The sequence below is a fragment of the Rattus norvegicus genome, chromosome 4, assembly GCF_036323735.1.
Source record: "Rattus norvegicus strain BN/NHsdMcwi chromosome 4, GRCr8, whole genome shotgun sequence".
Classification (NCBI taxonomy): Eukaryota; Metazoa; Chordata; class Mammalia; order Rodentia; family Muridae; genus Rattus; species Rattus norvegicus.
Window position 1 is genome coordinate 169,631,639 of NC_086022.1, and position 22,618 is coordinate 169,654,256.

The 22,618-nt window shown below is 48.2% G+C and overlaps 1 protein-coding gene across 1 annotated transcript; it reads left to right on the top strand.

Moving 5' to 3' along the window:
• The first annotated feature begins 3,257 nt into the window (after positions 1-3,257).
• Positions 3,258-21,989, top strand: Gprc5a (G protein-coupled receptor, class C, group 5, member A). The gene is made up of 4 exons (NM_001079890.1): positions 3,258-3,362; positions 15,688-16,629; positions 20,768-20,826; positions 21,033-21,989. The coding sequence occupies exons 2-4, from the start codon at positions 15,699-15,701 to the stop codon at positions 21,117-21,119; spliced, it is 1,077 nt and encodes a 358-aa protein (NP_001073359.1). The 5' UTR covers positions 3,258-3,362; positions 15,688-15,698; the 3' UTR covers positions 21,120-21,989.
• Positions 21,990-22,618: the final 629 nt, after the last annotated feature.

Consider the following 22,618-nt stretch of genomic DNA (forward strand, 5'->3'; position numbering starts at 1 on the left):
CCTCTGGGAAAGCAGCCACTCTTAACTGCTGAGCCGTCTCTCCAGCTCCCCAACCCCCCCAGCCTCATATATTAAAAGATGCTGTGCTAAGATGATGCTATTGGGTTAAATGTATGATAAAGCAAGTTCTTTTTTCCTCTCATTTCTTCTCCTTTCTTCTTCATTTTCTTCTTGAGATTAGGTCTCACTTTAGAGTCCAGATATGGCACTTGACACATAGGCTCGAACCCACAAGAATCCCCTGCTTCATTCTCTCCAGTGCTGGGACAGCGGGTGCGAGCCGCCACACCCAGCTCCCCTATGTCTTTTTACTTCTTATGACTCCACCAACTGCTGATCCAATGTATACATATGTATTAGCCAGGGTTCTCTAGCATCACAGAACGTATGGGATGTCTCTCTGTATTGAGGGAATTTGTTATGATGACTTACAGTCTGTAGTCCAACTCCCCAACAACGGTCATCTGTGAATGGGAAGTCCAAGAATCTAGCAGTTGCTCAGTCCCATGAGGCTAGATGTGTCAGCTGGGCTTCTGCAGAAGTAGGTTCCGACAGATGTGCTGGCGAGTAAGTGCAAGCCAGTGAAGAGGGACGAATCTTTTTTCTTCCAATGTCCTTATGTAGGTCTCCAGCAGAAGGTGTGGCCCAGGGTAAGGTGAGTACCACCTCGCCTGGATCTGGGACTTGTTTTGTCCCAGGCTGACCTTGAACTCAGAGATCTCCTTGCCTCAGTCTCCTGGGATTAGAGGCCTGTACTACCTTGCCTGGGCCTAAGCTTTTCATGGCCACTGTGGCTCAAGATCTCCACGCCAAGATCCAGATCAGAAACTTGTGTCTGGCAGCCTCCAGATCTGGACCACAGGTGAGTCCTCCAATTCTGGACTGTAGTTCATAACGGATCTAGTCAAGCTGTCAGCCAGGAATAGCGATTACAACATACATGCCTAGAAACTGTAGGCAGCCCATGGTTCTGTTGTATACTGGTCTAGCTCAAGTTTCTATTGATGAGATAATAGAAGTTCAGAAAGAAGCCCTTTTCCAGCCCCATCATTCCCAAAGTCTTTCCCCAGGCCCTGTCTCTTGGTGAGCCCCAGGAGAGGAGGAGGGCTTGATGATCCCTGACCTGCAGGCCTCCAGGGAAATGGCCAAGTTAAGTACTGGCTGTGACTTCTTGGATATGAGATCAATAGAGGCATGGACTCCAAAGATTTAGATTGTTCTGGTCCTGGTACCTTGCACACCATAACATAAGCTCACGAAGAGCCTTTCTATCTCTCTTTCTTTCTATTTCAGTGTGTGTGTGTGTGTGTGTGTGTGTGTGTGTGTGTGTGTGTGTGTGTGTGTGAGAGAGAGAGAGAGAGAGAGAGAGAGAGAGAGAGAGAGAGAGAGAGAGACTCACCATGGTCTTGTGTATAGGTCAGAGGATAGCTTCGCAGTCTTGGTTCTCTTCTTGAACTTGGTCAACCCTCACGTGGGTTTTGGGAATTGGACTCTGGTTATGAGGTAAGGCAGCACATGCTTTACTGCCTAAGTCACCTTCCCACCTTTCTGAGACAGGCTCTTGGGAGTAGCCCCCCACTGCCCCATACTCCCTATGTGGTTCAGGCTGGTGGCCATCTTCCAGTTTCAGTCCCCAATCTCCCAAAAGCTCACTCGGACTACCACTCGCAGCAAGTCACCTTCTGGTTTGGGAGATGGTCTTCGGTAGCCCAAGGTAACCTCAAACTCCTTTGTAGTAGAAACTGGCTTTGGAGCCCTTACCCCTGCTTTTACATCCCAAGTGCTGGTGTTACAGGGGTGCACCACCATGCCCAGCTTACTATGTTTTATTGTTTTCTTTTCTCTCTTTCTTTTTCTTTTTTCTTGGGACAGGGTTTCTCTGTGTATCCTGGATTAAACAGACTGGCCCTCCAACTCACAGAGATCCACTTGCCTCTCTCTTAGGAGTGTTGAGATTAAACGTGTAAGCCCCTAGCGTCTGACAAGATTGTTACATTTTTAAAAGCATTGAAGGGCGTGAAGAGAAGTAAGTTTTTGGTTGCTCTAGGCCGGTTGGGACTCAACTGGTGCGTCACAACCCCTTGTAGGGGTCAAACCTTTTCACAGGGGTCCCCTGAGCCCAGCAAAAGCACAGATATGCATATTAAGATTCATAACAGTAGCAACAATGAGGTAATAACAATGATAATTTTATGGCGGGGGGGGGGTTTCAGTACATGAAAAACTGTATCAAAACCACACTAAAGCATTCAGAGGGTTGAGAAATGCCTTCCTTACTACCTTAAAAGCTCAATTACCCCCGCTGCCCACCAACACAACCAACGGGGTAGAACCTGGCCCAACACCACGTTCCAGGACTTTTTGACCACTGAACAGGCAAGTTTCAGTCAGACCCGCCTGATAGTGGACGAGCTGCGGGCACCTGCCTGAGCAGGTGCAATCAGACACCAAAGGCAAATTCCTTCATTTCAGAATTTTATCTGGCGTCCCTGTTCCTATCAACTGCTTTGTCAACCTTTTGGGGAGGTGGCTAGAAGAAAGGTGATAGGATCTCTCAGCCGGCCCATACATACATACTAACTTGGCTATGCGACTATAGTTCCAAGAAGGGGCTTGCTGAAGCATCTTTGGGATCCCAAGGGGGTCTTTTCCTTGGTCTTTCCTTACTTTGCCGTACCTGGGGGCGACCCACAAGAGAGTGGCTGTCTCTTCTCTTTTAAACCTGGCTCCTGCCTGCTCACCGGAGGAAGGAGTGGATGATGGGGAGACAGGTGCGGCCAAGGGGAAACGAAGACCAACTTCTCTCGCAGAAAGTAACAAAGGAGCTGCAAGGAGCTGTTGGCTGCGTCTTTGCCCTTGGGGCCTTGGAGTGCCCTCGGGGAGGATGGGTGTGGCTCCCTCCAGGAGATGACAGCCAGCAGCGCTCATCCGTAGCTGGGTTCACCGTGTGGTTCTGGAAACGACCTGAGCGCTAGAGTCTAGTCGCGAGCTACGCCTGGCCGTCTAGGGTGCTTCCCCCACAATCCCGCCACCTATTTCATGAGTGACTGTGCTTCTGACGTCAGGGAGGCTTTCGGTTCATTCTCTGGCACGGTGACTTTATTTTCAGAACAGCGAGAAGTGCCGCGGAACTGGATTAGGCGTGTCCTCTCCCTCCGCCCCGCCCCCGCCCCTTGTCCCTCGGTTCACCCTCTCCCTCCCTCCGGCGACAGAAGCCTTTATAACTGCTTTGCCCGGCCAAGGCGGGAGGGATCCTTGTCATCCTTGTCCCGGGAGTGCCTAGCAGCCAGGGGTTGCGCGCTCTCCCTTTCCACGCGTGAGTCGCAAGTTCTCAGATTCACCCGGAGCACCGCAGCATCCAGGTAAGAGGGGCTTTTCCAGGAGTGCTCCAGGCTCCAGTTTTGAATTCAGAGAGTGGGGCATGGGGAGCCGTGGGTTAGGAGAGCTGAGACAGCACAGCCTGTGATGGAGAATCAGATGAAAGGAATGCTTTAGCTTTACTCACCTCTGAATGTGTTCTCTGGGCTTCCCAGGCTAAGACAGAGAGAAAAGACCATTAAGCAAACAGTTAGAAACTGTAGCACAGACTTGCTAGGAGGTAGAAGGATCAAGAGTTTAAGGCCAGCTTTGACTTCACAGTGAGGTCCCTGTCTCCAAATACAAAACAGTAGTTTAAAAACACTAAAATTAAAAGAGATGTCCGTCTTGAACTGCACTAGGCCACTCCCACAGGTGCTACCTAGCCACTGGTGGAAGATGGGTTTCGATGCTCTCAACTCCTATCTGAGTTTCAAGGGTCTGTGAATGAGTAGACGGGGTACAGGGAGGGGATGCCAGCCGCTTCTTTCTCGAAGGAGTGAAGGCGGTGGAGGTCAGGAAGTGACTTCCAGATCTTCCTCAAAATCCCTGTGCTCTGTGAAGAAAGCAAGGGGAGCCCTGGTGTTCCTCCACCCCATCCCTTACTTTTCTTGTTGCCCGGTCTGGTCTCTAAGATTCTCCTCTCTTTAACTTCTGCCTGACCCGCAAGAGGTTGAAAAGCTTATCTTCCCAGAGGAGAAGCATGGTGCGTGGGGCAGGCAGGAGGAGGCACATCGAATCTCAAGACAGGAAACAGCCTTTTTGTTTGTTTGTTTTTAAATTCACTTACTTATTTTATCTGTATGAGTACACTGCTGCTGTCTTCAGACACACCAGAAGAGGGCATCAGATCCCATTACAGATGGTTGTGAGCCGCCATGAGGTTGCTGGGAATTGAACTCAGGACCTTTGGAAGAGCAGTCAGTGCTCTTAACCACTGAGCCATCTCTTCAGCCCGCTTTTTTTGGTTTTGTTACTGTTTTTTGCTTTTTAGACATTCAGACTGGCCTCCAGCTTGTGACCACCATTCTGCCTCAGTTTCCAGAGTGTTGGAATTACAGGCATAGGTCACATGGCGAAGGCTCTCAAATGGCTAAAGCCTGCCTGCCTGGATGGGGGAATTTGAAGGATCCTGCCTGACTTTTCTCCAGACAGTCTTCTCAGAGGCTTTTGTTGAAGCCTGGTGAAGGGTTGTTTGGAAACAGCCACCATTTTGAGCTCATTCCTGAAGGAGAATTCTTTAGCCATTTCAGATACAAAGGCCTAGGGAGGTGGAAGGGAGGGAGGGTGAGGTCAACACTTTACCCTTAGGGGTTTGTGTACTAGCCATCACTGATAGAGAAGGAAGGGGAGGGAGGAAGGTTTGGGAGGTGCCCTAGGATCAAAGCAAGAAGGAGAGGCTGGCCCCCAGGCCCAAAGGAGTGACCACAGCTGTCTCTGTGATTTCCCAAGAAAAGGTCTCTACCTGGCTCCAGGCAGTCCAGCGTTTCCTGGACCCTGCAGAAACAAGTGACTTATTAAGCAGGCACCTGCCACCGAGGTCCTTATTCGGAGGGGTCTTGGGGAGTCCTCAAACATCTTTTCTGTGTGGGTCCTGCCTGTCAGCAGTTGCACACTCTCCTTAGCAGCTGGTTGAAAAAAAAAAGTGCACTTTCATTCCATTCTTGAGAGGTAATTGAGGATAACAGAGTGTGAAGAGGAATGTGGATTGTGGATTTCTGCTCTTTCTGAAGATCCACAGAGAGCTGAACAAACAGTGGGCGGTAAACTGAACGGGAGATCACTTGAGGGGTTCTGAGCTTCAGAGCAATGCTGGCTTTTTTGTTTGTTTGAGTGCTGTCTGTCTGTCTCTGTCTCTCTTTCTCTCTGTCTCTGTCTCTCTTTCTCTGTCTCTGTCTCTCTTTCTCTGTCTCTGTCTCTCTCTCTCTCTCTCTGTCTCTGTCTCCCCCCCCCCGTGTGTGTGTGTGTGTGTGTGTGTGTGTCTGTCTGTCTGTCTGTCTGTCTGTCTGTATCTGTCTTGGTCTCTGTGTTTCTGTCTCTGTAGGTGTGAGCATGCCACAGTACACATGTGGTGGTTGAGGGACAACTTGAGGGACTCGGTGTGCTCCTCCCACTGTGGGTCTTGCGTGAGGACCTTGGGTCCTTCGACTTGGCAGCAAACAGCCTTTACCATTGAGCCATCTTGTCTGTTCCTGTTCCTGTTTTAGGAAAGGGACTCAGGGTAACCTTGGCTGACCTGGCATCACTGTGCAGACTAGGCTGCCCCAGTCAGATCTACTTCTGCATTCTGGGTGATGGGATTACAAGGCTGAGCTACCCCTCCCCACATTTTGTTTTGAGTTGGGGTTTCATTGTGGCCCTGGCCAACTTGCAATTCACTATATAGCCCAGGCTGGCCTGAACTCTCTGCTTTCCAAGTGCCGAGACTCAGGCATGAACCGCCATGCCCACTTAATTCTTATTTTTATAGCTTTCCCTCCCTCCTTCCTCCCTCCCTTTCTCCCTCCTTCCTTCCTCCCTTCCTTTCCTCCTTCCTTCCTTCCTTCCTTCCTTCCTTCCTTCCTTCCTCCCTTTCTCCTTTCCTTCCTTTCTTTTTGAGACCAAGTCTTGATCTGTTGCCCTGGGGTGTTTCTTTTTCTTTCTCTATTTATTTATTTATTTTTTTAAAGCTCTGCTTTTCCCTGCTTGCCTTCCACTGGCTGTCAAAGACCAAACGAGCATCACCAACAACTTCACTGAGCTCAGGACAACTTGGGTTAGTTTTAGGACCTGCCTGGGGCATTTGCACAGTGCCTATGCTATGCAGGGTTTTTGTTTTTTTTTTTTTTTTTATTGGATTTTTTAAAAAAAATTATTTACATTTCCAATGTTACCCCCTTTCCCGGTTTCCCATACATAAGCCCCCTATCCCTTCCCTCCTCCCCCTTCTATGAGTGTGGTCCCCCACTCATCCACCCTTTTCCACCTTCCCCCCATCCACCCACCCCTCCCACCTCCCCAACCCACCCATCCCCACCCCCACCCTACTTCAGGGCTCAAGTGTTTCTCCTTCCTCTTTCACATTTCAAGTGGCTGGAGTACAGGTGTGACCCAAGGCATGGAGTCTGTATGCTTATTTTAGAATTTCAGATTATGGTGTTCTAAACTACACTCGTTTTTTGGTAAACACGCATGACTATTTGGATAGATTTCATCCGGTAGAGCAGGGGTAGCAAACTATGGTCTGTGGTCCTAAGTGGTCTGTCGCTTGTTTTCCTTCTTAATAACGAGTTTCATTTGGGGGGTGGGGTGGTGATATATTAAAGCTCATTTGCTTTTGTATCATTTGTGGCTACCTTCATTTTACAAATCCACGGCTTCTAAGGCCTGCACTGCTCACAGCCGTTATACAAAGTGCTTGACAAGTGCAGATTCAGAGAGTGTGAATTCTGTGGTTAATAGTGAAGATGTGAATGGTAGGAAGATAGCATTGTGTTTCCGTTAACGTAGCCAGAAAACATTCTTGAGATTCTCCTTGGTTATTTATTTTATGTCTGGCATCGGCCAAGGACCAATTTTAAAAAGTCCACAGGGGCCGAGGAGATGGCTCAGTGGAGAAGAAAGAGTGCTTGAGGTGTGAGCATGAGGGGTTAGAAGCATGAGTTAGCGTCACTGTCAAACCTGGGTCATAGCAGCAGGTGCCCATGCATGTCCGTAACCCCAGGGATGGCAGGGCAGAGGCAGACAGATCCTGGGCGTTTCCTAGCCAGGCAGTCCAAGAAAAAGTGAGCTTCAGGTACAGGGAGAGACTGTCTCATGAGACGATGACCTCAGAGGAAGATATTCAGTGTCCCTCTCTGGCTTCCGCATAAGTGTGCACACATGCACGTACCACACACACACACAGACACACACACACACACGTACATAGACACACACACACATACACACACACAGACACACACACATAACACACACATACACACACACCACACACACATATACACACACACATACACACACACCACACACACACACACACCACATACACACACACATATACACACACCACACACACACAGACACACACACACATACACACACATACACACACACACACCACACACACATACACACACATACACACACACACACCACACACACATACACACACACCACACACACACACACACACACCACACACACACACAGAGACACAGACACACACACACACACACACACACGGGGTACATTTAACATTTTAACCTTATGATACTTTTCTTCCTTAGCATGGTGGGTCCCTAAATGGGTTGTGTTTTGTCAATCTGGGCTTTACGCAAAGATCCACCCACCCTGAACTTGCTGGGATTCCAAGTGCCACCACACGGTGACTTCTAGTATTTTATTGCACCCTCTCACGAATCTAAAGTCTTCCTGCTTTGTCTGGAGTAAGAGTAAGATGGCCCCACTCTCGGGCACTGCATGAAGGTGAAAAGTGAGCCTGAACCTCGTTTTCGAGTTTGTCTCCTTCTGTTCTGGTGCGATGATGATGATTTTCCTTCCGTCACTGCCTAGAAACTCACTCAGTTACGTTAGTAAGGCGTTATTCACAGTACGCTGCCGTGATGTGTCATGTTTATGTGATGGGAACTGGGATGTAATGTGATTATGTGATGGGAACTAGGAAACCCAGTACAGGGGATCCCAGAAAGGCACTTCCCATCTAACTAATCCTTTTTCAGCTGCAGAGACATTTTTTTCTGGGACTCCTCCCTTGGGAGAACTCAGCCTGGATAAACGTAGGAGGGTCAGAAAAATGTGCACAGATTCACCTTAAGATCTCTTACTCCTTCAGCTGGGTGTGGGAGCTCACGGGTGAGAGCCCATTACCTGGGAGAAGCTGTCAGGAGTTTGAGGCCGGCCCTGCAGACACAAAGATGAGACTCTCTCTCAAATAAATAAATCACCATTACTCACACTTGAGGAAGCATTCAGCAGTCAGTCTTAGTCTAAAATACTCACTCAGAACCACTGAGCAGAACACACAGAGAAAGGCCATCAGACAGGAGATGCGATCTGTGTCCTCGTGGAGCTGGCTAGCTGAGCAGCTGGTTAGCATTGGTGTTAGCATACAGTCACTACACAGGAAATGAGGACCTCACTGTCCGGTGAGGAAGTGACCTATGCGTTTAAAGTGAGCTGGGATTAACCATAATGCAATACAACTTCCCAGTAGAGGTTAAGTTGGGCCCAAGCTTTGAAGAAATACATCAGTATTGTGAGCAGGAGGTGGAGGTGGGGGTGGGGGGTGCCTTTCTGGCTAGGAGAGTAATTTGTGTATGTGAGATAAAGCGTGATTTTGTATGAGAAGGCCCTGAGCAACCCCAAATTCCTATTCATATAGCAAACACTCTTGGAATGCCGGGTGTGGTAGTGTATACCGGGAATCCTGGCACTCCAGAGATAGACGCCGGAGGATTGTGAGTTTGAGGTCAGTCTAACTTACGTACATATTCAGACCCTGTGTTTAAAAAAAAAAAAAAAAAAACAGAAAGGAAGGCCTGGTGGCGGCGGTACATGTCTTAATCTCAGTACTTGAAAGGCAGAGGCGGGCGGATCTCTGAGTTCTAGGCTAGCCTGGTCTACAGATCGAATCAAGACAACCAGAGCTGGGCTGGAGAGATGGCTCAGTGGTTAAGAGCACCGACTGCTCTTCCAGAGGTCCTGAGTTCAATTCCCAGCAACCACATGGTGGCTCACAACCATCTGTAAAGAGATCAGATCCCTTCTTCTGGTATGTCTGAAGACAGCTACAGTGTACTTATATATAATAAATAAATAAATCTTAAAAAAAAAGTCAACCAGAGCTACACAGAGAAACCCTGTCTTGAAAAACCAAAAGAAAAAGAAAAGAAAAAAAAGGAAAGAGAAAGAAAGGGGCTGGAGAGATGGACCAGCTGATATGAGCGCTTGTTCTTCCAGAGGACTTGAACTCAATTTCCAGAAGGCAATGAGGTCATAACCAACTGTGACTCCAGTTCCAGGGGATCCCATAAATACCCTCTTTTGACACCCCCCCACTCTTACACACTGACACACTCACATACTCACACACACACACACACACACACTACACGCACACACACACCACACACACACTACACACATCACATTTAAAAATTTTTGCTTAAAAGAAATGAAAGCAGACACTTGGATAATTTACATATGTCAATACCCCATTTTAAAGAAAACCACATAGACATGAACAAATAATTTGAATTCTTTTTGCCCCAGTTTTCTCAGCTGTCAAAGGGAGTGATAAAACACCAGATAGCGCCTCCCATCTGTGATCTTGTCACTTGAAGATCAAGATGTTCAAGGTTATCTTCAGCTACACAGTGAGTCCAAGGCCAGCCTGGGCTACAGTAAGACCCTGTTTAAAAACAGACATTAAAGCGGTGCTAGGAGGATTCAATGAAACTTCACATGGCTCAGTAAGAGTTTGCTAGTATTTGGGCTCTTATTCCTACACAGCTTCTCGTCCTACATGTCTCTACCTCCAGTCCTGTGACAATGGCGACCACGAGTTGCCCATGAGAGTTTAGGAATTGGCCTGACCTCTGCTCATCCCCAGGGCCCCTCTCTCCTACCTCTGTAACAACCTCACACCTCTGCTCATGTCTCACACCTCTTCTCCCAGCTCTTGCCACACCTTCATCCCGGTAGGAGGTCACGGCTGCCCAAGTGCACGTTCTCCACACTTCCTGACTGCTCACATGGACGGCTGGTCAGTCACCTGATCCACTGTTGGGTCTCCAAGGCGGCTGCCACACTTTGGGGTCTGTGGGTTTGGTGCCCTTGGTGCTTGTTGATGAGCAACACTGACTGCATGAAGGGATGCTTCTTCTGGAGACATCTCGACAGTCAGAGCTCAACTCTATGATGGCGGAGAGCATGGTGCTCTCAACCTGTGGGGGAGGGGAGCGACCCTTTCACAGGGGTAGCAGGTGGAGAGTCTGTGAGAAGCCCGGTAAGGTGGAAGGCTCTGGTGGCCAAGAGGAGATGAATCAAGGATGTTTGCTAAGAAAGCGCTCTCCCATCCTCGGCCCTCTCAAAGGAAATCTATGTAGTTTAGGATAGGTATCTTTCATTATTTCTCATCGTGTATTTGTGTGGGACTTTTCACACACCTATGTTAGACTTTGTTGGTTTTTTTTTTCCCTGTTTAGAAAGGCTCTCATTTATGTAGCCCAGGCTTGACTTGAACTCAGAGATCTGATTGCCTCTTTGCCTCCTGCTGGTCTGAAAGCCACCACCATCATGTCTGACCTCATACTTTGTCCTTACCCAGTTCTCTTCCAAACTTCCCTCCATGTATTTGGTTCAATTTTTAAAATCATCTCTTAACTTAATTTATCATCATTATTATTTTCATTTTTCGAGATAGTTTCTCTGTGTAGCCCTGGCTGTCCCAGAACTTGTTCTGTAGACCAGGCTAGCCTCAAACTCACAGAGATCTTCCTGCTTCTACCTTTCGAGTGCTGAGATTAAAGGTATGGGCCACCATCACCCAGTTTATAATTAATTTTTTTTTTTACACAGGATCTCACTAAGTTTCCTTGACCTTGAATTTGCTATGTAGTCCAGGCAGACCTCAAACTTGTGGTCCTCTTGCATGCAGCTGGGATTACAGGCATGGGCCTCCAAGCCCAGCTGAAGCATAGAATTATGGATATATCTTTCCTCTGTGGCACTGGACATGCAGGTTCATCACTAAATCAAAGTGTGCATGTGTTAGTGGGTGCCCATGCTCTTCAGGATGGGGTCCGATGACGTCCCCGGGTGTTGATCCTGCCTTCCACTTTCTGTGAGGCAGGGTCTGTTTATCATTGCTTATGTCAGACTGGAATCTCCATAGATTCTCCTGCCTCCCAGATGCCTGGGACCCACTCACTGTAGAAGCCCTGGGGTGACAGGGACTCACTGTCCTTTGGGACAGTGGATTCTGGGGACTCAAACGCGGGTCTTCATACTTATGTGGAAAATACCTTATCCACTGGGCCTTATCTTCACCTCCTATTAATTAACCTATAAATATATTTTAGAGTATTAGGTGGGATAATGTGTAAGAACACAGAAAGGGGAGAATGTGTGTGAGGCATAGACACTTGGCATTGACCCAGTGTGTGGCAGTCGACGCTGTTAATTCCTCACGATATTGCGATTATCGTTACTACTGACTGACTTTAGAGAGAGAGTGAAGATGTTGATGTCACCCCCAGGGCTGTCTTCAGAGAAGGGCACTGTGCTCAATTCTGAGGACACAGAGATGGGACTCTCAGGAGGAGGAAGACAGACTCAGCTTTGAGCTGTCTTAGCTCCCCAATGAGTTCCCTTATGAGCTCCGCTAGCCAGGGCTATGTTGAGGCAGCTTCTGGGGCTAAGCCTGTGAGCCCACCACTATGGTGCTGAAGAGGAGTCTGGGAATGGAGGACGGAAGCCAGGGGCTCCTCAGATGCTGCCATTTGTCCTAGTGCACCAGTCAGTGCCACACGCCAAGGCCAGGCCTGGGGCCAGCACTCGTCACGGAGTTTGACTTTGTCCCTAAGCTCCTAGGCCATCTCCACCCTGACCTCATCCCTAGGCCAGTTTTGGATTGGTTAGATGTTTATGATCCATACTGGAGTGGCAGGAGGTGGGGTGGGAAGAAGATGGGGTGGGGACACAGATGTGGAAGCTGTCTGCAGGGAGCTGCCCGGTGGGCGAGCGGAGAAGCTGCCCGAGGGCTCAACCCCCTGCACCAGCAGCTCCTGTGTTTCATAGAAGAGGAATCAGGTTCAGAGAAGTTAGTGACTTGGTCCGTACGCTGTGTACCTGGAACCCACTGATCCCAGTTACCTTTCTGATTGCTGTGACCAGAGACCCGTGTCAAGAGGGAGCAAGGGTTGCTTATGTCGACCGTTTGAGGGGCTGCAGCCCTTCACCACGGAGAAGGGCCAGTGACAGGAGTTCATGAGTAGTTGGTCACATTGCTTCTACCAACAGGAAGCAGAGTGGACAGGAAGTTGGGCTAGGCTAAGAGAATCTACAAGCTCAGTGGCCCGGTTTTACAGGCAGGCCCCACCAAAGGGTGGCCCGCAGCTGGAGACCAAGTAAGTGTGCAAACACCTGAGTGAGCCCACGGGGAACATTTTGTACTCAAACCACTCTGTATGTGAAGGTGAAAGAGGACTTGGGGTTGAGTCAGCAGGAACCTCCCACCCTGCAATTGTAGGTGTGCCTGGTCCACCTTCCTCTCTTGCCCTGACTCATTCCAAAAGGATTTAAGGCGGCTCCAAGTAATTTCCTGTCCTGCAGTCTCAGGCTTGTAAGCCAAGCACTCAGGAGGCTGAGGCAGGAGGATAGCCAGGAGACTAGGTCAGCCTCAGCTACAGTAAGACCCTATCTCAAAAGACACCTAGGCTGGGCTGGGGAGATGGCTCGGTGGGTAAAGGTGTTTGCGGCTAAGCCTAACTATGAATTCGATTCTGGGACCTGCATGGTGGAAGGAGAGAGCTGTCTCCTGTAAGTCCTCTAACATTCATGTTTTTATACACATGGCCTCCTTACTCCATGATAATCGAGTTAACAAACAAATAAGTGTGAAACCAATCAACCAACCAACAAGAAAGCAACGAAGCTAAGAACCTGGGTTCCAGCACTTTCCTGGGCTTCTTCTCTCCTCAGGACCACATTCTGTTCCCACGGCAGCTAGCTTTTCCATGTGTCCTTGCTTCTTAGTGAGTTTTGTTTTCCTATGACTAAATTCAAAGTACTTAAGACATTTTTAGGCTTGTTGATCAATCCCAGTCAGCTGGGGAGAGGGTGGAGGAGGGCTCATAGGTGAATTACATTGGTAATTTCCCAAAAAATTAGTCACCCACGTACAAAGTCCTCAGACTATTTACTGGTTGGGGTGGCGCGGGCCTGTGATCCCAGGGTTTGGGAGAGAGAGTTAGGAGGATGGAGTTTGATGCTAGTCTGGGCTTCAGGAACCCCTGGCTCAAAAAACCAAGTCAGGGCTTGTCATCACCCTGTTATGAAAGGGGGGAGTTCCTGAAGCTCCACTCCTCTCTGAGGATTTGTATATAGTTATTGGTTGGTAGGGCTGGGGGGAAAAGGGATGGTAGTAGGCATTTTCTTCAATAACCACAGCATGTTTCTATAAGCAGCCCTAATGAAACACATTGGGTCATTAAAAACAATCAAATAAACAAAGCATAAAGGTTTTCTAAAAGGTTATTTGTAGGGTTGGGGGTAGGGCATATACCTCGCATGTATGAGGTTTAACACATGCACACACACAGACACACACACATACACACACACATAGACACACACACAGACACACAGATACACACACAGACACATACATACACACACACACACACACATACACACATACACAAACACACACACAGACACACACACACACATACACACACAGATACATATACATACACACACATCCACACATACACATGCACACACATACACACACATGCACACACATACATACACACAGACACACAGATACACACAGACACATACACATATACACATGCACACATACATACACACACATGCACATACATGAACACACACACACACACAACTAACTAGACAGATGCTTGATATTTAAAACACACACTGCCAACTAACTGCCCTTATTGAACACTGGTCTTGGGAGCTGGGAGGTGCCAAGAGGGCACACTCCTGCACACACAAAGAAGCTAGGGACCTAAGCCCTGTGTCCCTTTGTTCAGGGCTGCAACTGTCTTTTAGGCCAATGGTCACTGATCTCGGTCAAGGTTTAGCACCGTTGGGTTCAGAGTCCTTCCTAAACCTCAGGTAATTATGATTGACAGCTGCTTGACAACAGACAGCAGAACCTTGAGGGACAGTGAGTGGCTGTTTACAAGGAGGGTCAGGGAACATGAAAAAACAGAACCTTTTCCAATAGAGACTCTGGTGATGAATTAAGGGTAGGGATGAGATGAATGTCAGACCTGTGTCTCTTGTCTTGTCCTTTTGCCCCTATTTAAGACAGGGTGTGTGTGTGTGTGTGTGTGTGTGTGTGTGTGTGTGTGTGTGTGTGTATGTGTGTGTGTGTGTGTGTTTTACTGGGAATTGGACCTAGGCCATTTTGCATGCTAAGCAAGAGTTCTACTACTCAGTAACGTCCCCAGTTCTTGTGATTGGCACACAGTGGGACTCAGGGAATCTATTGGTGTTCTTTCTCATTGCTGTAGTGAGATAGCTGAGGCTAGGTAATGTTAGATAGAGAAGAAAGAATATTCTTATGGACCAAGAGTTGGGGATATCATGTGGGGAAAACCGTTTTGCTGGCAAAGTCTTAAGGTACCACAAGGTATCACATGACATGAAACAGTAAGCCTGTGGTTGCACAGTTATCTTTTCGGGTCTTTCTCCCTGTTATAAAGAAACCAGGATTCAATTATGGGGTCTCTATGATAATGACCTTATCCAATCTCCTAAAACACTCAAAGGTGCCATTGAAATGCCACAGTCTGATTAAGTGACTTTCTTTTTGCTGTTTGGTTTTTGAGCCATCCATAGTGGTAGTACAGGATAGCTTCTAATTCAATATGTAGCAGAGGCTGGCCTTGAACTCCTGATCTTCCTACTTCTACCAAGTCTCATTAAAAATGAAAAAGACAGAGCTAAATGGTTATTGTAACTCAGTGTACATACAGTTCTAGTGTGTGTGTGTGTGTGTGTGTGTGTGTGATAAGTTGGGGGATGGGACTTATGAGTTTAATTAGGGTTATATACAGAAGAAGCATGAGTGCTTACCAGTGGCTATACCACAGAAGAAAAAGGCTCTCCCTCCCCAGTAACCTGTAGACTCCTAGAGATGAGAGAGACCTGAGTCCCTCCCCTCCGTTAGTTTTAATGTAGCAAGTTTAAAAGTAAGACTCACTAAACACAGTGGCTCAGTGGTTAAGAGCAGTGACTGCCGGGTTGGGGATTTAGCTCAGTGGTAGAGCGCTTGCCTAGGAAGCGCAAGGCCCTGGGTTCGGTCCCCAGCTCCAAAAAAAAGAACCAAAAAAAAAAAAAAGCACTGACTGCTCTTCCAGCGGTCTTGAGTTCAAATCTCAGCAACCACGTGGTGGCTCACAATCATCTGTAAGGAAATCTCATGCCCTCTTCTGGTGTGTCTGAAGACAGCTACAATGTATATAATAAATAAATCTTAAAAAAAAAAAAGACTCACTAAACACAATCTTATTTCTGCCCTCTGACTCAGAGGCTTGCTTGGTCCCTAATTTTCTTTCTTTTTAAATGCAGGACCAACCAAAATGACTACTCCTAGAGCTGCTGCCCCCAGTGGTTGCCGCTCAGACCTGGATTCCAGGTACTACAGACTTTGTGACCTGGCGGAAGGTTGGGGCATCGCCCTGGAAACACTGGCCGCAGTCGGGGCCGTGGCTACGGTGGCTCTCATGTTTGCGCTCGTTTTCCTCATCTGCAAAGTGCAGGACTCCAGCAAAAGAAAGATGCTTCCCACCCAGTTCCTCTTCCTCCTGGGAGTGCTAGGGGTCTTTGGCCTCACCTTCGCCTTCATCATCAAGCTGGATAGGGCCACAGGGCCCACACGCTTCTTCCTCTTCGGTGTCCTCTTCGCCCTCTGCTTCTCTTGCCTCTTGGCCCATGCATTTAATTTGATCAAGCTGGTCCGAGGGAGAAAGCCCCTGTCATGGCTTGTGATCCTCAGCCTGGCGGTGGGCTTCAGCCTGGTCCAGGACGTCATCGCCATTGAATTCCTGGTCCTCACCATGAACAGGACCAACGTCAATGTCTTTTCCCAGCTGCCTGCCCCTCGGCGCAATGAGGACTTCGTCATGCTACTCATTTACGTGCTCTTCTTGATGGTGCTGACCTTCGTCGCATCCCTCTTGGTTTTCTGTGGATCCTTCTCTGGCTGGAAGAGACACGGGATCCACATATGCCTCACCTCATTCCTCTCCATCGCCATCTGGGTGGCCTGGATCATCCTGCTCCTGATTCCCGACATTGACCGGAAATGGGATGACACCATTCTCAGCACAGTCTTGGTGGCCAATGGCTGGGTTTTCCTGGTGTTTTATATCTTGCCTGAGTTTCGACAGCTCCCGAGGCAACGGAGCTCCACCGATTACCCAGTTGAAGATGCTTTCTGTAAACCTCAACTCATGAAGCAGAGCTATGGTGTGGAGAACAGAGCTTACTCCCAAGAGGAAATCACCCAAGGTACGATTGAAGAGGCCTTGGTGTAAAGATGGGGACACACGCGCGTGCGCGCGCGCACACACACACACACACACACACACACACACACACACACCTCTAATTGTAGCGCTTTGGAGATGGAGATGGAGACAGGAGGATCGTGAGTTTAAGATCAGCCTGGGTTATGTAGAAAGACTGTCTCTCAGAACACCAAAACCCTTCTGGGCTGGGGATGTGGGTTTGTGCAGCGCTCGTTTAAACGTGCATGAAAAACCAGAGAGACCCTCAAGTACCCCTTAAAGTGGGTATGGCGGCACACACTTGTAAGCCCAGCGCTTGGGAGGTGGAGGCAGGAGAATCAGAAGTTCAAGGTCATTTTTTGGCTAAAAGTAGATTTCAAGGCCAGCCTGGGGTACACGAGGTGGTCTCAAAACACAAAACCATTCCCAGCTGTAAAACCTGTAATTTTCTGGAAATCACACCAGCAAGTCCATTTACAGCGAAAGGCTATTTCCTAACTGCCCTAATGTCTCCCAGTCTTGGTCTTAATCGTACTATAATCCCATCCAAGGCCCCTGGAGCCACCTTATAACCCCAGTAATGGAAAAGGGAACTAGAGACAGGAGGGGAAACAAACAAACAGTAGAACACTCCCAAATGCAGAAGCAAAAACTGAGAAAAGAGACAGAGCTGGAGAAAGAGTCATTTGATACAACCCTGAGAACGTTGGAGGCTCACGCCTACCATGAGCCCTTGGGAGGGGGTTGTCAAGAGGCTCAGAAATTCACTGTTGTCCTGGGCTACAGGGGACCCTGTCTCAAAAAAAAAAAAACACAAAACAAAACAAACAAGCAAACAAAAAACACCAAAACGGGCTAGAGAGATGGCTCACTGGTTGAGAGCACTTGCTGCTCTTGCAGAGGACTAGGTTGGTTTCCCAGCATGCACATGGCCTCTCACAACCATCAGTAACTCCAACTCCAGGAGTCCGGCACTCTCTTCCAGCCTCTGTGAGCACCAGACACTCATGCAGGCAAAACACTCACTATGGTGCTCATAGGATATTTACAGATTCTGATCTTGAGCAAACCAACTTCCGTATTCGTTACCTTTCTATTGCTGTGACCAAACACTGTGGCCCAAAGCAAACCATTTTGGCTTTTGCTTCCATCGTTCCGGGGAAATGGGGAGCATATATCTTCAAAATATGAGAGGAGGCAAACTGGAAGTGGGGGTGAGGCTCTAACCACTCAAATCCTGCACCAATGACGTGCTCCCTCCGACAAGGCTGCCCCCCTAGACCCCCCAGGTAGTTTCGCCAACTACAGACCAAGTACTCATACATCTGGGCCTGTGGGGATCACTTCTCATGCAAACCACTTCATCCCCTGGCCCTGTGGGCTCATGACCACAAAGCCCAATGCAAGATGCACTGAGTCCGATTTCAGAAGTCCCCATGGTCCTTCAGCCTCAGTACTGTTCACAAGTCTCCTCCGGGACTCTAGACGATCTCCTAATTGTAGCTCCCCATACAACCCGTTGTAGTTTAGTAGAACTGAAAGCCTGTCTCTCAAAGTCTTCATCTAGTACTTTCTACACAACTGCACGTAGGCTGATCCAGAATAAGGTGGGATGAAGGAGAGGAAAAACCCCCCAATGGTGCGTGGGTGGGGTTGGGCTCTGTGTATGGGTATGTGAGAGGTGGCTCAGTGGTTAAGGGCACTGACTGCTCTTCCGGAGGTCCAGAGTTCAAATCCCAGCAACCACATGGTGGCTCACAACCATCTGTAATGGGATCTGATGCCCTCTTCTGGTGTGTCTGAAGACAGCTACAGTGTACTTATAATCAATCAATCAATCAATTAAAAAAAAAAAGAGCATGTACTGTACTTCCAGAGGACCTGAATTCCAATCCCAGCACTCATATTGAGCGGCTTACAATCACCTGTAACCTTGGCTCCAGGGGGATCTGATGTTGTCTTCTGGCTTCTGTGGGCACTAACATGTATGTGCACATACCATCCATCCATCCATCCATCCATCCATCCATCCATCCATCCATCCATCCATCCACCCACCCACCCATCCATACACACATATAATTTTTTGAAGGCATTCCTGGCAGAACGGAAGAGGCTTTGTGGACTTGGAATGTGTAGACTCAAGCTCTGATTCCCTTCAGCGTTCACAGAGGACAGAAGAGAAGGATGCCCTCTTAACACACGCTGGCAGGTGCCTTTGTAAAGTCCACGAGGTTCTGACGTAGAAAGAACAGCTACCTTTCACTATGTCTCTGGGTGTGTGGGAGGAGAAAGATCGAGTGTGATATGGGAGCAAGTGATGAGGAGCCAGGGGCCACAGTGATCTCTTCAGAAGGAAATGAGGCTAAGCTGAGGGTAGAAACTGCCCTGACCTGTGGGGATCTATTGCTCAGCTCCAGGTTATGCAGATCTTTGAGAAGTGGTTGCCAGCTCAGGCTGGAGGGATCTTCAAGTCTGGGTTCCTGGATTCATTGATAAAGAGGTCTTGTCTCTGCTGTTTCTGCTTTGAGAAAGGGTCTAACTGTATGGACCAGGTGGGCCTTCAACTTGTGTTGATGTCCCTGCCTCTTTCTTCAGAGTGCTGAGGTCACACACACTGCCAGACTTGGTTAAAAGCTTGTACAGTTGTTGACTGTGTGCGTGTGTGTGCGTGTGTGTGCACATGTGTGGTTTGGCTGGGGATGGAACCCAGGGTTTCATTCATGACAGGCAAGCTCTTTACCACTGAAAACATTCCTAGCCCCAGGCTATGCTCTTAAAGCTTGAGTTTGGGGTTGGGGGTGGTGTGGAAAGCTGGAAATAACATCCCACTATACTTCCCAGGGCCTCAGTCTCCTGGACAGTCTCCCAGGGCCTTACCCAGTACTTCTGTTGTCTGTCCCTAAGCCCTAATGCTCTCTTTTTTGTTCCTGTTTTTCTATTTGTGGTTTTTGTTTGATTGTTTTTGAGACTGGGTCTCAATAAGTCATCCTGGCTGTCCTAGAACTTGCTGTGAAGACCAGACTGGCCTCTAAATGATGCCAATCCTTGGCTTTTGTCTTTGGAGTGTGTGTCTGGCTTGCCTTTCATGTTTTGGGCCCCTGATTGTTCCTTTCTCAGGTAGACTTCTAGTCACTGTCTACTGCTGTTTGTCACTGGCTCCTATTATGTTGGCTCTGCAGAAGTAGTGAGGCCTTTCAGAACACGAGCCTCTCAGACAAAATCAAATCACCACTGGCTACCAACCTCTGTGACTGTCAAGGTGCAGCCGCTTGCCTGATGTGGCCTTCTGCCTGTCTGCTTCAGAGTCCAGCATTCCCCAGTCTGTCTTAGGAATGGCTCCTCCGTGTGAGCTCGTAGGACTGAGATGTTCTTGTTAGCTTTTGCCTCATTCAGGAGCGATTTATGTATTTGCTGTATTTCTTCAAGTCAGGGCAAACCTCATGTTCTTAACACTATCTTCTCTTGTTTACTTATTTGTAGCACACATTTTTATTATTGTTTATTTATAATGGTGTGTGGGTTACAACACACGCATATGTGAGGTCAGAGGACCAGTTTCAGAAGCCTGTTGTCTTCATGTGGGTCCTGAGATGGGACTCAGGACATCAGGCTGGGTGGCAAGTGCCTTTTCCCACTGACCCACCTTGACCACACCTATTTTGCTTTTTGGAGACAAGGTCTCATAGAACCCAGGTTGGGTGGGAACTCACTATGTAGTGGAGGATGACCGTGAACTCCTCATCCTCCTGCCTCTACCTCCCAGGTACTGGGATCACAGGTGTGTCCTCACACTGTCTTAAATGAAGAAACATTTAGTAAGGGTACAAGGGCAGGCAAATTTGTCAGGAAAGAAACAGGTTGCTTTAAAGCAAGCTCAAGTTTAAAATTTCTATGACTTCCCCCCAAAGACATAGACTACAGTTGCTCATGAACTCTTCCTAGTTTAGGAAAAGAGTAAGTCCCGTGGTTCCAGGATGTGACCATGCCTAGTTTGGGGCTGAAAATCATGGTTTCTCCTTGCAAGAAATTTTAACTGCTGAGGCCGGGTGGGACCAACTGTTAGACACTACAGTGGTACAGTGAGGAAAGTGCAGATGGGTCTTGGTGTCTCAGTTTCTCCTCTCCCTCTGTTTTAGGTCTTGAGGAGATGGGGGACACACTCTATGCGCCTTATTCCACCCATTTTCAGATGCAGGTAAGTGGCCTTTGTCATTCCTCGTACTCCACCCCCCCCAAGTGGCCACCATGAAGGGACAGCACCCCTTCTTTACTGTACTCTGGGCTTGGGGTGGTACACAGGCTCAGGGAAGGCTGAGCAAGAGGGAGGTCTTTCAGGAAGCGCATTGAAGGCTCATTGAGATAGCAGTAGAAGCTTTAACCATACGATTGCTTCCCTTATAGAATCGCCAAAAGGATTTCTCTATCCCGAGAGCCCATACTCCAGCCAGTCCGTACAATGACTACGAAGGACGCAAAGGGGACAGCTAACTGTGGGAAGAGTGGGACAACCAGAGTCAGGCAGCGGGTCCAGCCAGCAGTCCTGCATATGTGAACTGAACCTAGGGCATCCTAGGGAAACTAACTGTACAGAGAGGCTTGCAACCTGCCCAGTACACTGCTGTCTTGCCCGGGGGTTGCTAAGCCTCACAGACTGTCTTCGCAGCGCTTGCTCCGGGGTTTCATTTGCCCCATTCCAAGGATACTTCTGGGAGGAGGAGTCTTGGCAATTCAGGGTGAGGCTCTTACCTCTCCCAGGAGTATGCGCAAACCACTCACTGTTTGGTCATCCTTGGAAGCCAATTCATCTAACCCAGGATGGGCTCTGTGAGGATTTGCTCGGCACCAAGCAGAACTGAAGATTTGGATAAATCCAGAAAGGTCTGGGTCTCCCCCTTGTCCATCTCAGTCCACACTGGAAGCTAATCTGGCCGTGCCCCCCTCCCCCACTTCCCTGCCCGAGGAGGAGCAGCTAAAGGTCACGTGTCTACCCTCTGTGCACTGCCCCACGATGGCCTCGCGGTGTCGACACCGACACCGACTTATAAGGGCCATATTTTCATCTCATCTCACCTCTAAACTTGCTGCCAACCCCAGACCTCTGTGTCCTTTGCCAGAAGCTCTTCCGGACATCACTGTAGTAGACAAGGTCAGTTTTTTCCAGCCAGGAGAATTTGGGCTTTGTTCTGGCCATAAATTCCTGGCACTTGCTCCTCCCCAACCGCTGCTCTTTATCTAAAGTAATCCGTTCACCCTGACCTCCGTAAGTGTCTATTCTTGGCATGGGATGCATTTGTTATGTGATAAGTTATTCACCCGGGTATGCAATAAAGATGTGGTCGCAACTATTTTTTAAATTTACATTGTATTTATTTATTTTCTTAAAAAATTAATATACTTTAAAGATTTTGTGGGTATGAGTTTGCACATGCCATGGGGAGGGCAGGGAATAACTTTCCAAACTTGTGGGGCAGGGGATTAGGAATCTCTCTGCTATGGAGAAACTAGGATCCTCATACTTAGCCATGGCACAACATGCAAACATTATTTTAGTTAGGAACTTGCTCTTTAAGAGACAGATAGATTTCTGTGAGTTTGAGGCTAGCCTGGTCTACAGAATGGAACTGGGTCAGAGAATTGGCAGCATGGCTTACCTGTAATCCCAGCATATGGGAGGCTGAGGCAGGAGGATTGCCATGATTTCTGATGTCAGTCTGAATTACAGAGTAAGACGTTGTCTCAACAACAACAATAAAAACAATCAAAACAACATAAAAGCAAGTTAAGGTCATGAGGAAGTTTGGGTATTTATTGCTCAGGTACTGATAGCTCATAAAGATTGGCAGCCTGCACTGGCATTTTCCTTTTTTTTTTTTAACTGACTGAAGAAGGGAATGACAGAGCTGGTGAGAATCTGGATTCACTCTCCGGGATCCACATGGTGGAGCAAGAGCCAATTCCTGAAGAATATGAGTCCTAGACTCGCCTAG